Source organism: Apaloderma vittatum, unplaced genomic scaffold, assembly GCF_000703405.1.
Source record: "Apaloderma vittatum isolate BGI_N311 unplaced genomic scaffold, ASM70340v1 scaffold10183, whole genome shotgun sequence".
Taxonomy (NCBI): domain Eukaryota; kingdom Metazoa; phylum Chordata; class Aves; order Trogoniformes; family Trogonidae; genus Apaloderma; species Apaloderma vittatum.
The window spans coordinates 29,037-48,689 of NW_009707499.1; the positions used below are offsets into that span (position 1 = coordinate 29,037).

Sequence of the window (19,653 nt, forward strand, 5' to 3'; positions counted from 1 at the left end):
ATTTTTTTTAACAGCTATGTGAGCAAAATGTATCGCGTTTTGGTTTCTTTTTTCATGTTTGTTCATTCTAATTGGTGGGATTGCTCGTTCCCCTGCCTTGCGTTGCTATGCATAGTTCTTTCAGGTAGCGAAAGAAAACTTTGATAAAGTTGTGCAATAGCAAAGACTGTGAAACCAAACCAACGGCATAGTTTAAATTATTTTTTTTCAAATCCGAAGTGTTCTTTCTGCCGCAAACTCTTATTATTTGGCAAGAGATCGATCTCGCAGCTCTGCTCATCCGCTGCCCTGGTTGGTTGCTTCCTTTTCTGTTGCTGACACTGACAGCAGCTCTCACTCTCTCTCACTCTCTCTCTCTTTCGCTCCGTTTTATATTGTGGTAACCCATGCTTCATTAATTAATTACAGCAGCTACAGTCCAGGAACCTGGAGTTTGACAACCGGCTGACATTGTTTTTTGTAAGAATCACACTACGAAGCTGCTGGTGAAATGTACCCTCACTGGGGTAAAGACTTGGCAAAACTTCTCAGGCTTTTTTCTTTGTTTGCAGCAGTTGCGCTCGCGTGGAGAAGATGACCTCCCCGGGGCAGGGAATGGGTTTGGCGAGAGCTCTTTGTATATTATGTACAGACTTATCATGGCAAATGTTGGTTGATAATTTATGGACGTTGGAGTTTTAATTGCATGGAATGCATTGCTGCTTCTCAGAGACCTTTGGAGAGAGTTCTCAGGTTTTACTATGGAAATCTGATTTGTATATATTGTACTGTAGCTCTCAGAATGGACATTTATTGAAAGGAAGTGGTGCAGGTTGTTTTAGAACTTACACGTGGGCAAATAAAACAGCAAATAAGTTCCCAAACTTGGTCATGTCATCGGTGCTTTGCTGTGTTCGGCTCTCCCTCAGCAGGGGTTTGGGCCTGCAGCGTTGGGAGAGACGGGCAGGTCATTGCTGCCACCTGAAGGCAGGAGGAGCAGGTCGTCGGGGCAGTGTCCTGTCAGCGAAACTAAATATTCTTTGCCCCGTTTATGCATCTCATGAAGCAAATGAACGGGACAAAGAGATGTTTTGGAGCTACACTCTGGGCAGTGCTGGGAAGGAGTTGGCTCAAGGTTTTTCTCGCTTTCTTAAAAATGTTATTTTGGTTTCATATCTGCGTCCTCAGGCTTGTTCAGCTCCTGCAGGCGGTGCAGGACCTGCCCTGGTGCGGAACATCCCTCGTGCAGCCAGGACGGGTGTTAAATGTCTTTTTGTGTACCCAGCAAACCCCCTCTGCTGCTGGTAACCCCAAACCCTGCTTTGAGGGGGGACATTCCCCTCGCAAGCTGGTCACGTAGCCCAGCGCGGGCTCTGTGTGTGCAGTCCCTTTGAACAAAGGTCTCCGAGTTAAAGATGACAAACAAGTAGAAGGCGCAACATTATCTTGGCCACAGCACGAAGCCTTTTCTTACTTCCTGCTGGCCTGGAGCCTGGCTGGTGCCTGATGCTCTTGGGAAATCGATTCCTGAGCATGAGCACGAGTAATTACATCAGCCGTACTGCAGAAACATCAGCTTTATTGAGTCACTAATTTACAAGTTATAACAGCTTTTGACCCCACAACAGTTGCATGAAAAACACGTGCAGAAGAGCTCAGCAAGCAGAAGGAGAGGAATTTTCGTTTGGGTTTGTTTGTTTATTTATTTATTTATTCTCCCCACCCAGCTAAATGTTTTTTGAGATACTAAGCTTAAATGTGGCTTACATGGAAAAGAAGTGAGTACAAACATTTTAAAATAGCCCAGAAAAATACTCTTGTGGTAATGCTCAATGCTCTTTGGGTTTGGGTTTTCTTTTTGATTGTTTTTTTTAAGTAAATATATAAGATTTCAGAGATGGTGAATGAGCTTGCAGTTCTAGGATAGTTAATTGTTGTGGTGGCGAAATGGAAGAAATCCTGTTGTCCTGCACAACACCTAGCAGTGTGTTTATAGAGTTTTCAAAAATATTTTGATATTTTAGGAGTACTTTTTTCTGCAGGTTTTGTTTTTTTTTTTCAATTATTATTATCATCTCACGTCACGGTCCGTAAGGTACTACCACCCCAGCAGGCAACAAGGCATTTTGTAACCCTTTTTCCAAACCCTTTTCCATGACTCACGCTGGGAGCCGTGCTGGTGGGTGCGCTCCACGGGGCGATGCGCTCTGGGGTCAGACGGCTTCGACGTAGTTGGCGGGCAGCATCCCCGTCTTGCCGGTCCTCTGCACCGTCCCGTACATCCAGCCTTCGTCGATCGCCTGCACGTTCACGATGGTGTCACCGTCTTTGAAGGAGACCTCGTCAGCATCAGCTGCCATGTAGTCGTACATGGCTCGGTAGGTCTTCTGTTAGTTTTAAGAAAGCAGGAGTGGGTAAAAAAAATAAATAAACAGAGACATTTATAGCCCTGCTGGCAGCCAGAGCTCGTGGTGAGAATCAAAATGTAAGAGCAGGCTCAGGGCAAATGATGTTTTGACTCATTTCCCTACTCTAGACGTGCAACTGCTGGCAGTACCTGTCTGATCTTTTTAAATCTGATTTCAGATCACAAAGTGTTTCTTCTCAATAACTCACTACCGTGGTGCCTCAGGTTAGAGCCTGTGTTTTAGTGACCCTGAAGCTGAACACAATGTTTTCAGTGTGCTGCAGGTGTGGTATCTCCAGCCAAAATGTCAGGGTATTGCCTCCCAGCACCTCTGGGTCGGTGACACCATACCCCCCCGTCATCTATTGATTCTAAGGCGCAATCTCAGGAGGAGGAAGCGCTAGTTTAAAGTTTTTAAGAAGGAGTGAGGCTCTGTCCCACTTCACTGAGTCTGCTACACCTTCACACGCTGGAGATTGGGTCTTAACACAAGGGCTCGAGGTTACTTACCCCAGCGGTAGAGGGGTGAGAGGGAACCGACGACACCGTTGTTTGCTGGGTGGCGACTGAAGACGACCGTTGTTGTGGCAACTCGATGGTTTTGGCATGTTTGTAGCCCACTGCAAAAGGAAAATACAGTTGTTTTTGGTGGTGTTTATTACTGAATTGGGAATAGGGTTGGAGTTGGTCTTGATACTGGGACAGGTCAGCAGGTGGGTCAAATCTGCCCTTTATCCACTTGAAATACAACTGTCGGGTATGTTCAGAATTCAAAGCTTTGTGGGTGTGCTGTGCTTTTTTCCTTCTGAAAGAAATTGCTGAACACGAGTCCATATCCAGTACTGTCGCAACAGATGCTCTGGATACCGTTTGTCCTCACAGAAGAGTAAAACAGCGTGCTTGTTCTCCTCCTACCTGTTGCAGTTGTGGTAAAGAAGCCCCCGCTGCTGTAGTAGGACAAGTGTTGATCCACGCCATCCGACGGTTCGGATTTCTCGTCGCCGCCGCTGATGCTCAGGGCGCTGGCGGAGCGGGAGTGCTCCCGACTGCGGCGCTGCGCTTGCACTGCAACGAGAAAGCAGCAGGAGCCGAGTCAGGGCTTGGGCTTGTAAGGAACTGCACGCAAAAATACCTGTGTGTGTACATCTGTATGTGTATATACATACACGGGTCACTGTGTGGGTGCGTGTGTATATATACATACATACACACACATACATATATGTCCCTGTTATCTTTAGTAGTCACTTCTTTTTTTGCTTTCTTCAACCTCTTTAGTGCTCGCTGCTTCCAAAACTTTGATTCCGAGTATCCTCTGCTTCCTTTCCTCAGCTGACACAGGTCTGAGCCATGACTGTTCTATCATTCACAATCCATCTCTTCTCAAACAATTAGCAGGAAGAGAATTTAAATTAAAAAAAAATAAATTAACAGAACAACAGCATTTTTAGTTACCCCACTAACTGTGGATCATCGAACTAACCACAGAATAGCTTGATTGGAAAAGACCTTCCAGATCACTGAGTGCAATCATTAACCAATCATCCCTGTGCTGCTGTCAGATCACTTGTATTTAATAGCAAGATTAAAACATTGTTTTTGAGAAATGGCTGTTAAACATCTAGTTATGTTTATGGATTTGGACGAGCATAAACCCTATTTTGCACAAAGAGGAACAAACCAGAGATCATGTGTAAGCTCCGGGACTGAATATTGTCTTCTGCGGGGTCGTAGTCGAAGACTGAGCCAGGATTCGTGCGCCACACGCGCAGGCCTGTAAGAGAAAGAGCCTTTGCTGAGGAGAAGCTGTTGCCCAAACTGTTTAAGACCTTGAGCAGCCACACATCTGGCTTGAAGGGGAGTACAAGTGTACCAGGAAAGGCCAAGCAAAAAACTCTGTAACACAGACTAGGTTTTGGTGTGGGTTTTTTCCCTAAATTTAATCAGAGAGCTAAGGTATTTCCCTAGCGTCCACAGAGGTGAAGTTAAAAATATAAGTAAGAAATATAAATCTAGGATTACATTATAAAGTTGGGCAGGCTGGGACAAGCAGACCACAGATCGTTTACAGCGGCTGTAAGCGAATATTTTCAAAATGGACTTTGACAAAAACATCATCTCCAAGTAATGACAAATTGGAGTCGATATGGCTGAGCTTAAATACAACAACTCATCCCACGCACATTGTGTTGTGTGTGACGGAAGTGCTCAAGCTGTTGTAAGATCGGGGCTCTCCCCTTACCTGTGAGATTCTCTTGATCCTGGTCCACGCGCTTCCGCTCCATCTCCACCACTCGCCGCTGAATGCCCCGGTAGCTGATGTCGCTGAAGTCCTGCATGTTCTTCTTCACACGTTCTGTGATGGGGTCAGTAACTACGGGCGTGAAGCTGCCTTTGCTTTTCTCAAAATCTTCGTGGTATTTCACCTGCAATTTAAAACAAAACGTCTGTTTGCTGTAGCTTGGATGGGTAAATTTATTTCTGCGTGCACCTCAGGTGAAGGTCTAGTAGAGACACACACAGCTGCCCTAAACTTCTGCTCTCGCCGAGCCAAGGAACAATCACCGAATCTCAGAATGGTTGGCCTTGGAAGGGACCTCTGGAGATCCGCCCCCGTGGAGCAGGTTGCCCCACGTCCCTCAGCCTTTCCTCATGAGAGAGATGTTCTAGTCCCTCATCATCAGTCACCGAGAATGCCTAAACCCAACCACGACCTCCCTGCCAACGCTCTTGCCTTCAGCATTTAAGAATCGAGGAAACCAAACCGGGGCTGAGCACATTGTCCTTGAGCTGCCAAGGAACAGGAACAACGTTGTGTTTTCACACGTTCCAAGGTATGACTACATCTAGAAATGCTCTTACCGTAGAGATGTGCTTCTGGGTCTCTCGCACACGCCGCATTTCGGGTGTATCCAGCACGTACGCGGCTTTGCCTTGGACTTGTTTTCGGAAGCTGTCTGAATAAAGAACCTGCCAGGTGAGAGAAGGCAAGTGAGTACAGGGCACAGACCAACTTCTGCGTCCCGAGAAAAGGGAGGGGGAAAGAAAAAAAACCAGCAGGAGCTGTGCTGGTGAATAACAGAAGGAAAAGCAAAATTCTTATGTCGCAATAATACAAGACGTGGACAGCTCTGGCCTTAAGTAAGTCCCAATATTCTTTTTCTTAACTGAGATATTTTTAACTGAGATATCATTTTTTAACTTCGGAACAAGAGGCAGAGCTAAGGCGGTACTAGTGCCAGGTAATATTTTCACATATTTGACATGTACCTCATTGACTTCTGTGACAGTATCAAGGGAAAGAAACACCATAACTGGACCTGCATTTATCTTTTTAGGAAAATGCAGCAGAAAGTAAAAAATATGTCTTTTTTCATTTGATTTTTGAACTGTCGCCACATGCTTCCAAGCCAGGTAGTTATGTTACCAACCGCACTGTGGCTTTGAGTAAGGATTTCACAGATTGAAATGTTATTTTGATCGTATTTTCATTTCTTGGCTGACTAGAACGTACCGAGCTGATGTTCTCCTGATTGCGTTTGGCTCTCTCCATCTCTGGAGTCAGGGGTGTTGGGGTTCCCTTCGCCAGATGTTCCTTGTACAAAACCTAGTGGTTTTTTTTTTAAAAAAAGAAAGGATGTGAACAAATCAGACGGGCATAATTCCTAGTTCATTCTGTAAACGAGGTTATTGTTTAAGCATACTCATCACTGCAAGGGTAGAAAAGATTTTTGGGAAATAAAGCATCTAAGAAGTTATTTGCTAAAGCCAAAAAAAAAAAATCAAAGGGAAAAATAGGCAAAAATAAGGAAAACTGAGAATACCAGGCTCAATTCTACATTATTATATTATAAAACTGGTTATTTTTAATAGAAGCTGCTTGTCTGTCTTCTTTCAGTACCGAGCTAATCTGTTCTTGGTTGCGTTTGACTCTCTCCATCTCTGGAGTGACGGGGGTGGGCGTTGCCTTCCCTAAGCCTTCTTTGTACACAACCTACAGATCACAAAGTAATTCCAAGTCACAAAGGCATGGATTAAAAAGTGTAGTGTTACTAGGTTTAGAGGAAACACCACCCATTAGGAAGAAAAAATAAAAAAGGTCAGAGGAAAAATAGTAGTAAAAAGTTAATTGACAAAAAACCTAATCTTTCGAGTGGTAGAATTTTTAGAGGTGACTTTCTAAGTTTGAGGGGAAATTAGAGGGTTAAATAAAAACCAGGCAGGTTTAACTTTTTTTTTTTTTTAAATAAAAATTGCTCTAGCACATCCTCTTTACTTCTTCCAGACAATACCGAGCTAATGTGTTCTTGATTGCGTTTGACTCTCTCCATCTCTGGAGTGACAGGGGTGGGCGTTGCTCGCCCCAAGTTTTCTTTGTACAACACCTGTGGGATACAGAAGATGTACCCGCTATCTTAAAAAAAAGTAAAATAAAATGAAGCACCCCAACCCTTTGGACACATATCATTGCTTCGTTATCAAATCTCAAAGAAGTTATGACTGATCACGGCACGCAGCAGCGCACAAAAGCTGTGAGGAAGGGTAAGAGAAATAAACTGGAAAAGAAAAGCTTGTTATTCGGGGGTTAGGGAAGAAGGGCTCTATCCAGCTGCAGCCCTGAGGGAGGCTCCAGAGCTCGGGGAAACTGCCTCTGGCTCTAGAGAGCTGCTCCAGAAACCTTTTATTTCTATTTCAAGCAATTTGTGACCTTTAAAGCACCCTCAGTCACCTGTCACAGCGACACCACCTCCCACGGGTCGCAGAGGTGGTGGTTGAGGGTGGTCGAGTTTCTTGTTGGTTTTTTCACTAGAGTCAAAGGGCCCTGCAACACCAGTAGAAGCTGGAACACTAAGCAGAGAGAGAGAAACCTGAATTGCTTCTCCGAAGGACACTAAGCTCCTCCCATTGTCTGGATAGAGCCACAGGGACACAAAGGGAGCTGGAGAAAAAGCCTGAATTTCTGGATCAGACCGTTAACACTAAGGTAATTTTATTTTAGAAGAAGATGATTAATTTGCAGAAACAAATCTATCTGTTTTTTAAATTAAAATCAACTTTGAGTAGGTAGTTAGAGGGTTACTTTAGTGAGATATAAGCACAAAGGAAAAAAAAGAAATACATCTCTGTTGAATGTACCGAGCTAATGATTTCTTGATTGCGCTTGACTCTCTCCATCTCTGGAGTGACAGGGGTGGGGGTCACTTTCCCCACATTTTCTTTGTACAAAACCTACAGGGAGTATCCAAATGTCATTAAAAAGGCACCACCATCACAAAAAAAAAAAAAAGAAAAAAGAGAAAGAAAAAGAAAAGGAAAAAAAGAGAAAAAGAAAAAAAAAAGAAAGGAAAAACAGAAAAAAAAGAAAAAAGAAAAAAAAGACCAAACCCACAATCCAAACCCAAAACACACGATACAGCTTTGGAATCAAGACATTTAGGAAAGGTTAGGTTTGGGGCACAACGCTCTGCCCAAAAGAAGCAACAGGAGCTTCTGCATCTGCTCGGATGCAGAAGTGGACCCTGTACGGCACGAACTCTGCAGGAAAGCGCGCTGGGGGTGAGAACGGGTTAAAAAAAATTGCAGAGAAACGATATCCATCCAAAAAACCCCAACACTTGTAAAAAAAAAAAAAGAAAAATCAAGGCTTGTTCTAGTAAACCCCTGCTTCAGCGTTAAATAGAAAACCTGATTAGCCCGTAAGCGCGGAAGGTGGGCAGGAGGTTTGTGCTCCTTGGCAGCTCTGGTTTAGGGAGTTAGAAAGCAGAGGTTGATAAATTCCTACGGTTACGTTAAACACGTCATCCCCAGCTTTAGGAATTGGTTTCCTGTTGGAAATACCGAGCTAATGATCTCTTGGTTGCGCTTGACTCGTTCCATCTCGGGAGTGACAGGGGTTGGGGTCGCTTTCCCTATGTTCTCTTTGTACAACACCTATGGGACAGAAGAAAGGAGCCAGAGGAAGCGACAATGAATGGAGAGCTCTCTGCAGACAAACTCCAAGCCAAAGGCGGGGTTTTTTTAACTTGCATTTGTTTTCTCAGGGCCTAGATTTTCTGTAAGTATTTTCTGTAAGTATTTTTAAAGAAGGTACTCGGCAATATTTCACTGGAGTTGTTTGGCATCCCAGCTTTTGAGCTACAGGATTATTCGTAATTTATTATTAGCATGAGTACTACAGAAATCAGAGCACAAAAATACCATGGGGGGGTTGCTGAGGATGTTATGGACACATAAATAATATTTTTGCTTTAGAAAAGAATGTCAGCATTGGAGAGAAAAATCAGTGGAGTTTGTTAAGTGTTTTAAGGATTAGAAGAGGTTGTTAAAAACACTCTTAAACCCAATAAAAACTGTAAACAAGTTAAAGTCACCACCATAAACCGCAGTAAGACACGAGTAAGAAGCAATCCCTTACGGAAACTGCTCAGAGCCAGGGTCAGCATTGTTTTTTGGAACAAATGTTACAACGTCCAATTATTAAAACTGTTAAAATGTTCTTTTAAATAGAGTTAGAGGGATTTTTTTTTTTTTTTTTCTTAGCAAAGTACCGAGCTACAGATTTCTTGATTGCGTTTGACCCTTTCCATCTCTGGAGTGACAGGGGTGGGGGTTCCAGTCCCCACGCTCTCTTTGTACAACACCTGTGTGGTAACGAGAAGCATCCAAAAAAAAAAAATTAAAAAACCATCATCACAACTCAGGAACATGTGACACAAGTCAAATATTTGAGTCTGCCAGAGCTCAGCCTGAGCTAACAGGGTTAAACCAGAACACCAATAGGATTTGATTAAAAAAAAACACAAAAAAAAAACCAGAAGAAAAAGAGAAAGCACAAACAAAAGAAAAAAGAAGTTGGAACAGGGTGCAAAATGGTTAAAAATGTTCAGGATAATGTAAAGAATTACATATGGGAAGAAGCGTTAGGTCAGGAACACTGGAAAGTACAGTACAGTGAAGAAGAAAGGATGTTTGTATAAGTCGATTACGTGGAAGTAAAGGAGTGGAATTGTTCGTTTTTAATAAAGGTTAAAAAGTGCCGTTTAAGTGGAGTTAAAGGGAGTACTTCTTTTTTCTCCACAAAATACCGAGCTAATGTGTTCTTGATTGCGTTTGACTCTCTCAACCTCAGGAGTGACAGGTATTGGGGTTCCTGTCCCCAGCTCCTCTTTGTACAACACCTGTAGGGTAACACGGCTGCGTTAACATAAAAGGAAAAAAAGGAACAAGCAAACAACAGTAACACGTGGCTCGCTGAGAAAACAGACTGAATGTTTGTCAAAGGTGCTCTGAGCCAAAGCTTGGAATAAAAGAAAGAAAGTAAAACCTCCTCAAACCTCTAGAGCTAATCACAAACACTTGGCAATGCCTTTTGGTGGAAAACTCAAATCTCTGCTCTGTTTGCTATAGAGAAAAACCTCCCGTGCAAGCACAGACCATTAAAGACTTCCTAAGGGCAGAAAAGTATCAAACACCACACAAAAGGATCCAGGAAATCGATTCTGCTTCATTTATCCATTCCGTGGAGCTCACAGCGTGTTGCATGGGTGGGCGTTAGAGCACGGTTATTCCACAGATCGGGATCAGGCGTCGAAGGGTTTAGTTCTCGCAGGGAAAGTGTGTAACGTCAGGAAAAACAAACCCACCACACCCAACAAAAGTAACTATCCTTGTGGCTAAGAAAAGGCAACCAGGGTGTTTTTTAAAAGACAAAAGGATTTGAAAGGTAAGCAGACTCAAAAGAAAGGCAGAGTTACAAGTTATTATTAAGAAGGTGGAATAAAAAAGAGGAACAAGAATGACGTAAGTAATTATGGAGAAAATAAATCTCAAAGGGACCAGGATATTATTTTTCTATAAGTTGATTATAGAGGAATTAGAATATTTTTTGTGTGTTACAAGTATTTTAATATAGATTAAAAGGGAATTTTCTGCTTTTCAAATAATAAAGTACCGAGCTAATGTGTTCTTGATTGCGTTTAACTCTTTCGATCTCAGGAGTGACAGGGGTCGGGGTTCCTGTCCCCAGATCCTCTTTGTATAACACCTGTGGGGTAACATGGCTATATTAAAAAAATATAAACCAAAAAGGAACGAAAAACCCACAGTAATGCTGTTTGCTGAGAGAATGTGCAGAACACGACCGATGTTTTGCTGAGATCCCCTAACAAACACAGGGATTAAAAACTCCCTAAAAAAATTTTAAAAAACTAGTTTAAAACTCTGAAGACAATTCAACTCTTCATACAGCGGCGTGACTTCCACACTGCTGCAAACCTTTCCGACTTGTTTAAGTGGGCATTTAAACCTGGTGAGGATTTCCAAGGTTAAAGACTGATATAAAGACTGATAGAAATTATAACTTTTTCCTGATCACCCTTGAGCAGCTGGAGGTGCAGGTCCTAACGTGCCTTCCTACGAGTTCTTCTGCACACACCCCCCTCAATGAAGAATCACCCGAGGGACCCTCTCCTTACTGTCCTGAGCTTCCCAGCAAAGAATCGAGATGCTTACCGTGGGAAGGACACAGACACAAAGGCACAGGTGTGGAAAAAGGTACCTGAGAAGTGCTGGTTACTGGTGCCTTCCTACCTGATGTGACGCTTTCCTAATTCTGAGAAACACTTCACCTCCGCCAATTTTTTTTAACCGTGCCAGCTCGTGCTACCGACATATCTAGAGCAGTTTCCACCAGCTGGAGGGCTGATGGAAACCAGTATTGTCTCCGTGCAATATCGAAGACTTCCTAAAAGGCAGACGGCACCAGATACAAAGCAGCAAGAACAAAGAGATCAACTCCGTTTCATTTACCAGCTCCATAAAGCTCGCCAGAGCACCCGAGCGCTGACACCGAGCTCATTTCCACACGTTTGTACCAAGGCAATACGTAGTTTAGTTTTTATGTGCGGTGACACCATGAAGAAAGCCAACAACCAAGTAGGGAAGTGATTAACAAAAGGAAAAGCAGATATTAAAGAAGGAAAAACCCTGTTCAGAGTCAAAAGAAAGGTGGGAACACAATCCAGGAACTGTCATTAGTGAGATGATTCAATCAAAATAAAATCAGTAACAACTGCGGAGGAAAAAAAGTGTCAAAACAAGGGGAACAGGAGATTCTCTTGTGTAAATTCATTACAGGGAAATAGAAGAGCAATTTGCTTGGTGTTAAAATTATTTTAAATAGATTAAAAGGGAACTTGCTGCTTGTCAAACCAAAAAAAAAATAAAATACCGAGCTAAAGTTTTCTTGGTTGCGTTTGACTCTTTCAATCTCAGGAGTGACAGGGGTCGGGGTTCCTGTCCCCAGATCCTCTTTGTATAACACCTACATGGTAACATGGGAGTTTAAAATAATTAGGAACAAAAAAAAATAAGAATACTGCATTAGGCAGACTGTTTGCAATAGAATAATAAAGCATTAGGGGAATGGAATTAAGCAAATTTTAAAAAAAGTGTTTTTAAAAAATGCAGAATATCTTAAATTTCACTGATAAAAAAAGCTTTAAAAATTAAAGGACATGAAGCATCGTTATGACTATAGAAAAGTATTTTTAAAAAGTACATAAAATATAGCTAACAATGACTAAAACAACAGCAAAAAGGGGATGTTTCTAGGGTTATAAGTTAATTAGATAGAGTGGAAACTTTGCAGGTGTTAAATAGTTACAGGGAACCTTTTTTCTTAAACTACAAAAATAATACCGAGCTAAAGTTTTCTTGATTGCGTTTGACCCTCTCCATCTCAGGAGTGACAGGTACTGGGGTTCCAGTCCCCAGGCCCTCTTTGTACAACACCTGTGTGGCAACAGGGAAGGAGTAAAAAAAAAAAAAAACCAACACAAAAAAACAAGGAAAGGAAAGAGGAGGACGGGGAGGAGAGAGAGAAGACAAGGAATTTATACAGTGCAACTTCGAAGTATGAAAAACAGAGTTTTGGCAGCCTTGTTGAAAGGCTAGCAAAAAAAAAAAAAAAGTCAATCAAAATCACCAGCGAAGGAATCTAGGGGTTTGCTCATCTCACCTGGGTGCACACCAATAACGCTGGCAAGAACCGAGCCCGAAAACGCTTTTGCAGAAGAGTTTCCTTCCTCCGAAGCCCTGGCCTGAGCAGCCTGGCCTCCAGGATTTGTAAGCGGGCTTCAGCCCCAGGGGAGAGCCGGCCTGAGCCCACAGACAGTTCAGTGCAGCAAAGGGTTTAGCAACAGCGGCTCCTCTGAGCTCTCCTCCTTATCTCAAGTCAGGGGGCAATTTCATATCTGTGCTGTCTGAACGGGGCCACAGTGAGTCAAAATTAGCAGTGAGATGCTCTAATTAAAACAGAATTGGGGAACAATAACCGTCATTTGACTGGAACCGAGTAGAAACAATCTGGACAGCAGTTTGTTACTAGTCAGTTCTATTTCTATGTGCAATTTTAGTCTTTTTTTTTTTCTTATTGCAGCGCTACGGGGATGCCTCCCAGGTTTTGTTACAAAGGAAGAAGAAAGCACCCGAGAGAGCACAGCCAGGAGGGGAGGCAGCACTCGCTAGCTGGTGTTAGGTCGCTTTGCTTCGGGAAGCGTTAAGAGTTCATTTTCCATCGGCAGCGCAACCGGTACGGTGAGTCCAAAGACTGACGGAAGGATCTTCGTTATCAAGGGGGAGAGGGGCATCACACAGACTATTTCATGGGGGATGAAAAATAAGGTGCTGCTCAAGGGCTTTAAGTAAATGAGGTTAAAATTCACAGCTGGAGCAATTTAATGACAATGAAGTTTGAGTGAAAAATTAAAATACTTAAGGGTACTAACAGGGTTTTAGTGACTTGAGTAAGAAAAGGTTCTTCGAAGTTCAACAAGGAAGTGAAATTAAATACGGAGGAGTTAAAAGGGATTTGATTTGCATTTGAAATGGTAGCTTTTGTTTCATTTGGCAATACCGAGCTAACGTTCTCTTGATTACGTTTGACTCTCTCCATCTCTGGAGTAACCGGTGTTGGGGTGCCGGTCCCTAGGCCTTCCTTGTATAACACCTGTGAGGTACAAGAAATTTTCCACAAAAAAAGAAAAAGCACTCAACACAGGCAAAACCATGAAATCTGATGAATTTGTGAGTTATATTTAGCATTAGGATCACTTTTTAATTAATTTCACACTTGTTCTAGAGGCAAATATTAAGGAAGAGGCTGCTGGTTGATTATTCTGTAAATACACAACTACAGGTACTGGAAGATAAAGGGTTAAGATAAAACAAGCTTGGAGAGAAACACCACCTTAATTTCACGGGTGACTTCCAGTTTGGGAAACGCATGTGAAGTTGTAAATCACCAAAAAAAGTTAAAGCACAAACAGGTGGAATATAAAGGAGTTAAAAGTGTTGCCGGGGAAAAGACAGGAGCAGGGTGAGACACTAAACCACGGGAGAAAACACAATCATATGTTAGGGTATTACACAAAAATAAGTTGGTTGTGGGGTCTTGGGGGGGGTTGTTTTTTATTTTTTTTTTAAATACCGAGCTAATGTGTTCTTGATTGCGTTTGACTCTCTCTATTTCTGGAGTGACAGGGGTTGGTGTGCCTGTCCCCAGGTCCTCCTTGTACAACACCTGCAGAACACAAGCGCCCAGCAAGGTGAGAAGATCCTTCCACAACAACTACGGTACGTCTGGGTAAGACAATTCCCCTTTCTGCAGGGAAATATAAGCTGGGTTTATATGTAAATATGTGCACGATTTATTTTACTCAGTGTCCGTCTTTAGAAGCACGGTCACCAGCTCAGCAAAGTACTTAATGTCTAACGTTGAGGTGCTTGGGCACATGGGAGCCAGGGAATAACTTGATTGTGGTAGGACACAGATTTAAATATTCTGGTGACCTGGCATGAAAATGTTTTGCTTTTCATCATGGTTTAGGAAATGTAATATTGTTATTTTTCAGGCAGTCAGCATTTCTGGAGGATTTTTCAAATGGTGGTAACAGCTGAACCTTTTATAGACATAATTAATACAAAAACACTTAGCTTATTTTGATCTCTGTGACTGTTTGTTTGGAACATCTCTATTTTACTTTGGTTTAGGTCTCGCATAAGAAAAACAACAGGGTTCTAGCTCTTGTGTTACTAGGTTTAACTTAACCTGTAATTATTTGATTTTAAAAAATGCATTTTTCATGAAAGGAGTTGAATAGAAGATGCCTGGGTTGGTTGGAAACCTAACCAGGTAGAAATATATTATGAATGCATTCATGGTTCTTCTTGCAATGAGCAAAGAAAACAAGCTAAATAAAAAAGAAATGTCACTGTTTGCTACCACTGAAACGGTGAAAAAGTACAAAAACAAAGCAATTGCAGCAAGGGAAAACAAGTCATGTAAAAGGTAAAATAAAATAAAAGAATCATTTGAAACCCAACACAATTGTGCAGAAGTGAGCTGTGAAACACGGTAGGATCATAAATAGCTCAAAAGGGAGAATGGAAAATGTTAAGATATTGATAACATGGGTGTCAGGAGTACCCGGGGAAAGAGAAAATAGCGGAATTACCGAACTGATGTGCTTCTGTGTCTCCTTTACACGCTTCACTTCTGGGAGATCGGGAATCGGAGTTCCTTTTCCAATGCTCTCCTTGTACTTAATCTACGAAGGCACAGACGTTAGAGAACAGTGAGGAGATAAAGCTGAGGCACGTGTGTGTAACTGTGGCACCAATGAGGAACGACAAGTTCTTGGCTTTACACACTCATTCCGTTCTAAATGTACTAAATGTATTCTGATAGAAGGAAATTACGAAGGAACTTTGTTAGTTATCTGAGAGATAACCCTGCCCCACTTCCTACAAAACGCTCTTACCAATAACTCAGCTTAGGTTAAAAAAGCAGGGTCTTGCTTGAGACAAATTTTCAATCAAAGCTTAAAATTTGGGTACCTAACATCTCCCAAGAGCTTAATTTCAGCAAGAACAACCCCTTGAATTTTAACAACTGAACCATTTTGAGGTTGCTTACACTGATTTAAAAACAAAAATTGCTATTAAAAATGTAAAATAATTTCTGACAATTTTAGCCTAATCACATTGAAATAGTCACCTACTTTCATCTGTGGACACATAAAGAGAATTATCCTGACCTCAAGGAGACTGAAAATTTCCAAGGTCCCATTGAGTTCAGCATGAGTAGAGAGCTGCTGCGAAAGTATCTGCACCACCTCGACAAACAACCCATTAGGAGCTGGTGCCGAGAAGTCGCTGTGAATGGCACCTCACTAACGGGGTTTTCTAAAAAGAGGTTCTAAAAAGAGGCATGAATGTCTCTGAACCTGATCCCACCTGCTCTTTTTTACCCACAAAAGAAGAATTTTGGCTTTGTAGAAACATCTATCATATTCAGAGGCGGGAGTCATCGTACAACACTTTAACAACGAAAGCGCCGTGCACATTTCTGCTTTAGCGTAGTGAAAAGAGAGAGCAGCGCTTGGCAAGAACAGATTTAACGTGAAACGAATGGCTGCAAGGTTAGCAACGCTCATGCTGAAATGACGTCAGCGTTCAGGAAAAGCATGAAAATATTTACAGCGTGAAAACGTGAGTCCTGCAAACGTCCAACGTACGTGCAGAAGTCCTGCAGCTAAGGAGGGCTTGGTGGAGAAGCAGGTGAACACGAGGCAGCAACGCACCCCCACGGCAAAGGCCAGCAGGTGGCTGGAGGTGGCCCTTCCTCTGCTCAGCAGTGGTGAGGCCACAGCTGGAGTTCTGCCTCCAGCTCTGGGCTCAGCAGTACAAGAAACGTACACCCTGGAGCAGTGCAGCCCCACAGAGGTGGCCGAGAGACAGAAGCAGCTTTGATGCAAGGAAAGGCTTGGCGGGCTGCGGCTCCTCCAAGAGAGGAGGGTCAGGGGGGACTTAGCAGTGCCGAGAAATATCCAGCGAGAAGAAATGAAGAAGAGGGAGTCGCTCTTCTCCGCGGTGCTCAGTGACAGGACAAAGGGGAATGGGCACAAATTAAAAACCAGAAAACTCAGTCTGAACACGGGACAATATTTTTTTGCTCTGAGGGCTGTCAGACACTGGAGCAGGTTGCCCAGAGAGGTTGTGGAGTCTCCATACATCAAGATACCCAAAACTCCACTGAATGTGGTCCTGGGCAACCTGCACCAGCTGTTTCTACTTGAGCTATGGGGTTGGAGTAGATGATCTCAAGAGGTCCCTTCCAAGCTAAATGGTTCTTCAATTCTGAGCTAAATAAACTGTGTCTGGGATGAGAATAAAATGAGAGCAAGAGCTGTCAGGTTTTAGAAATGGACTGTAAGTAGCAAATGGAATGTTAATCATTAGAAAGATTACTGTTTAAGTAACAAGAATGGGAAAAAACTTTCAGAAAGTAACCCTTAGCTGGATGGATTACTGCCAAACCGCTGTTAGCAACATTTAAAAGAAATGAGGGAGAAAAAAACTAAAAAAAAATATATTATTTCAAGTTAAATTAGCACGGGTAGAGTATTAAAAATCAATTATTTTGTACCGAGCTGATTGCATCCTGGTTACGTTTAACTCTCTGCATCTCTGGTGTCTTTTCAATAGTAGTTCCAGTTCCAATATCTTCTTTATATAAAATCTTAATATTTAGAATGAAGACAACAAGGTTAAGCATACAAAACACAACATTACTTCTTTGAGAGAGTGAATACAGGCTCACAACAGTGATTTGTACACAGCAGCGCAGGCTGAAAGCCAGCTTGGAGGATTGTCTCCAGTCGCTGCCTTATTGCCTGTCTAAAGCCTGTCCTAAAGAGTGCCAGCCATGCGAAAAAAGGGCCAATCGCTTACATCTGGAGTAAACCATTTTAAGTAGACTATCAGAACATTTGTAGACTAATTTTAGGATTCAATATTAGTATTTTTTCTAGTTCATTTTTTTATGTTTTACAAAAAATCTCTTCCACTTAGTTGCTGGCGGCAAAACAATAGAGCAGACTTTAGGTACACAAAATGTGAAACAACTCAGGCAGACAGTTCACTTTTCACTGAAAGAAGACAGCTGGAACATGACAAGAATACACTGCTCACATGGTAACAGGACAAAAGAAAGGTGGGTACTAGCAATAACAATTTAAGTACAGGATCGGTTGTTTAACCACATCACAGCTATGTCTCTGTGCGAGTGCAAGCAGGGCACTCCATAAAACACAGCAGATACAAAGGCGTGGCAGAAAACTAGCTAAATCTACTTAGAATAAAATCAGTTTAGTTTGGAGAAGTTCTTATGGGCATTTAAGCTGATCAAGAATATAATTATCTGTAAGATAAGAGCCAAAAATCATGATTTTACCAAACTCTCTTCTTTGGAATGCGAACTTAAACCAGGAAAAATAACTTTACCGAGCTGAAATTCTTCTGGTTTTCTTTCACACGCAGCATTTCTGGCGTATCTTGTACAACTGTCACTTTTCCTTTACTGTTCTGTAGGTCCCACTGATACTGAAGCTGTGGAAAAGAAGTTCAAATGTCAAACGTTGACTTTATGCCATAAAAAATCATTCAGAGTTTTCTTTGAAAATTAGAAAGAAAAATATTTTCAAGAGCACCTTTATAAGGATATCATTTTAATACCACCATTAATGACAGGTTACAAGTCTTCTTATTTAAAATAGCAATAGGAGAACCTCATCTAGATTAATCAAAAAACCTTGAAAGGTGCCAGATTGTCTCTAAAACAATTAAGTGTCAACAGTAAAAGTTAAAGATTTCAAGTCAGATTGTGGAGTTCTGTTACCCACCACACAGCCTTGCAGGTAGCCCCGCTGACGACAGGCAGCTTCTGTAAATACAATTTTCTGTTATATCTTGCAAAGGAATTGACAAAACACCTCAGCAGAAATGAAAATCCTAGTTGGGATTAAAGTGTGGCGTCGGGACCTCATTACATCAAAAAACGCTCACCAGTTTTTATCATTTGACAGTAAGAGCGTTCAGTATTTATATACGTACTGTGCTAAAGTTCTTCTGGTTCTCACGAACCCTCTGCATTTCTGGCGTGTCTGCTACAGGCACGTAGTACGGCATGGTCCTTTCTGCATCCTCCTTATACTTTTTCTGATAGAAAATGCAAAATAGTTCCCATTAATACCAACAGCAGTAATAAACAATCTGGCATTACTTGTTGCATAATGCCCATCTTTACAGAAGTGTTAATACTTCTGCATCTGTTAGAAATTCAGATTATGCCTCTGTGTAAGATTTATTTTAAACATTAGGTTATTAAGGAGTAGGAAAATTAAGCTAAATCTACTCCGAACAAAAATTAGATTTGGCATTGCAAAAGCAATAGAAATTATTTTTTCATCTGATACATTATTGAAATAAATTCACTTTAATATTGAAAGGAATTTCAGAGTAAGAGAAACCACATCACAGCTCTAGAGAAATTTTTCTGATGTATCTCCTGAACGCAGTGACAGGTAGTTATTTTGGTCCTCCAAATTAGTATTCACTCAAGTGTCCCCTATGAGCAATGATTAAATTGCTTCACTCAAGATACCTGGCTCGAAAGGTTCTTGACCTGCTGGGCATGAATAATCTCTGGAGTATCGACAACACTGGTGTAGTTGGCTTTCTCCATTTCTGCCAACTGTTTGTATTTGATCTGTTGGGGAAAGCTCATATTTAGGTGCCTTCATCACCTTGACAACAATTTTCACTTGGTTTAATAAGAAAGAAAGTGTTATAAATTTTCCTTTAAAGACAACATCAGCTGTGATATGAGAGACATTCCCACAGACCTGGCTGGCAATGTCGGTGGCGTTCTTTGCTCTCACAAAATCTGGTGTCTCCAAAGCCAGTTCTGTCAGCCCTTTTCCTTTGATTTCCAATTCCAAAGCTTTTTTGTACTCTTTCTGCAAATGAAGACAGTAAAGAGATACTTCATGAGTGCAAACGCAATACCTTTAGCAACTTCAGGTAGTTTCACGATCATGCCAAAAAACAGGAATACTACTGATACAAACTCACAATTAATGCACATATAATGTCATTAAAGCATGCACTTCGTGAATTAAATCTTGAGAACAAACTGGCCCACTCCAGCAGTAAATGGAGCACAGGGCACCTGAATAAAGGTCACTCTTCCTTCTCACACCAGTCATCTCAAAGCGTAAGTTCCTTTAGGTGATCGGTGATGGGTGCAAAACAGTAACAAATGGAAGAGAAGCAGCAGAGAGCGAGCAGTGTACGAAATGCACATGGTAGTGAAGGGCAGTCACTGACTTTTCACGCTGAGCATGTCCAAAAAATGCAAGGTGTCA

At 41.9% G+C, this 19,653-nt stretch overlaps 1 protein-coding gene across 1 annotated transcript in view; it reads right to left on the reverse strand.

The window, feature by feature from the left end:
- Window positions 1-2,192: 2,192 nt before the first annotated feature.
- Window positions 2,193-19,653, reverse strand: part of NEB (nebulin) — a gene marked incomplete at its 5' end in the record, with an annotated part of 58,836 nt that continues 41,375 nt past the window's right edge. Inside the window, 24 exons of the mRNA XM_009866223.1 lie at window positions 2,193-2,366; window positions 2,897-3,006; window positions 3,302-3,451; window positions 4,068-4,160; window positions 4,629-4,812; window positions 5,249-5,356; window positions 5,901-5,993; window positions 6,288-6,380; window positions 6,679-6,771; window positions 7,523-7,615; window positions 8,225-8,317; window positions 8,935-9,027; window positions 9,472-9,564; window positions 10,338-10,430; window positions 11,616-11,708; window positions 12,086-12,178; window positions 13,302-13,394; window positions 13,875-13,967; window positions 14,902-14,994; window positions 16,875-16,967; window positions 17,732-17,836; window positions 18,341-18,445; window positions 18,891-18,995; window positions 19,132-19,245. Coding sequence (XP_009864525.1) covers window positions 2,193-2,366; window positions 2,897-3,006; window positions 3,302-3,451; window positions 4,068-4,160; window positions 4,629-4,812; window positions 5,249-5,356; window positions 5,901-5,993; window positions 6,288-6,380; window positions 6,679-6,771; window positions 7,523-7,615; window positions 8,225-8,317; window positions 8,935-9,027; window positions 9,472-9,564; window positions 10,338-10,430; window positions 11,616-11,708; window positions 12,086-12,178; window positions 13,302-13,394; window positions 13,875-13,967; window positions 14,902-14,994; window positions 16,875-16,967; window positions 17,732-17,836; window positions 18,341-18,445; window positions 18,891-18,995; window positions 19,132-19,245 — 2,550 coding nt within the window. The remainder of the gene's footprint in view (window positions 2,367-2,896; window positions 3,007-3,301; window positions 3,452-4,067; window positions 4,161-4,628; window positions 4,813-5,248; window positions 5,357-5,900; window positions 5,994-6,287; window positions 6,381-6,678; window positions 6,772-7,522; window positions 7,616-8,224; window positions 8,318-8,934; window positions 9,028-9,471; window positions 9,565-10,337; window positions 10,431-11,615; window positions 11,709-12,085; window positions 12,179-13,301; window positions 13,395-13,874; window positions 13,968-14,901; window positions 14,995-16,874; window positions 16,968-17,731; window positions 17,837-18,340; window positions 18,446-18,890; window positions 18,996-19,131; window positions 19,246-19,653) is intronic.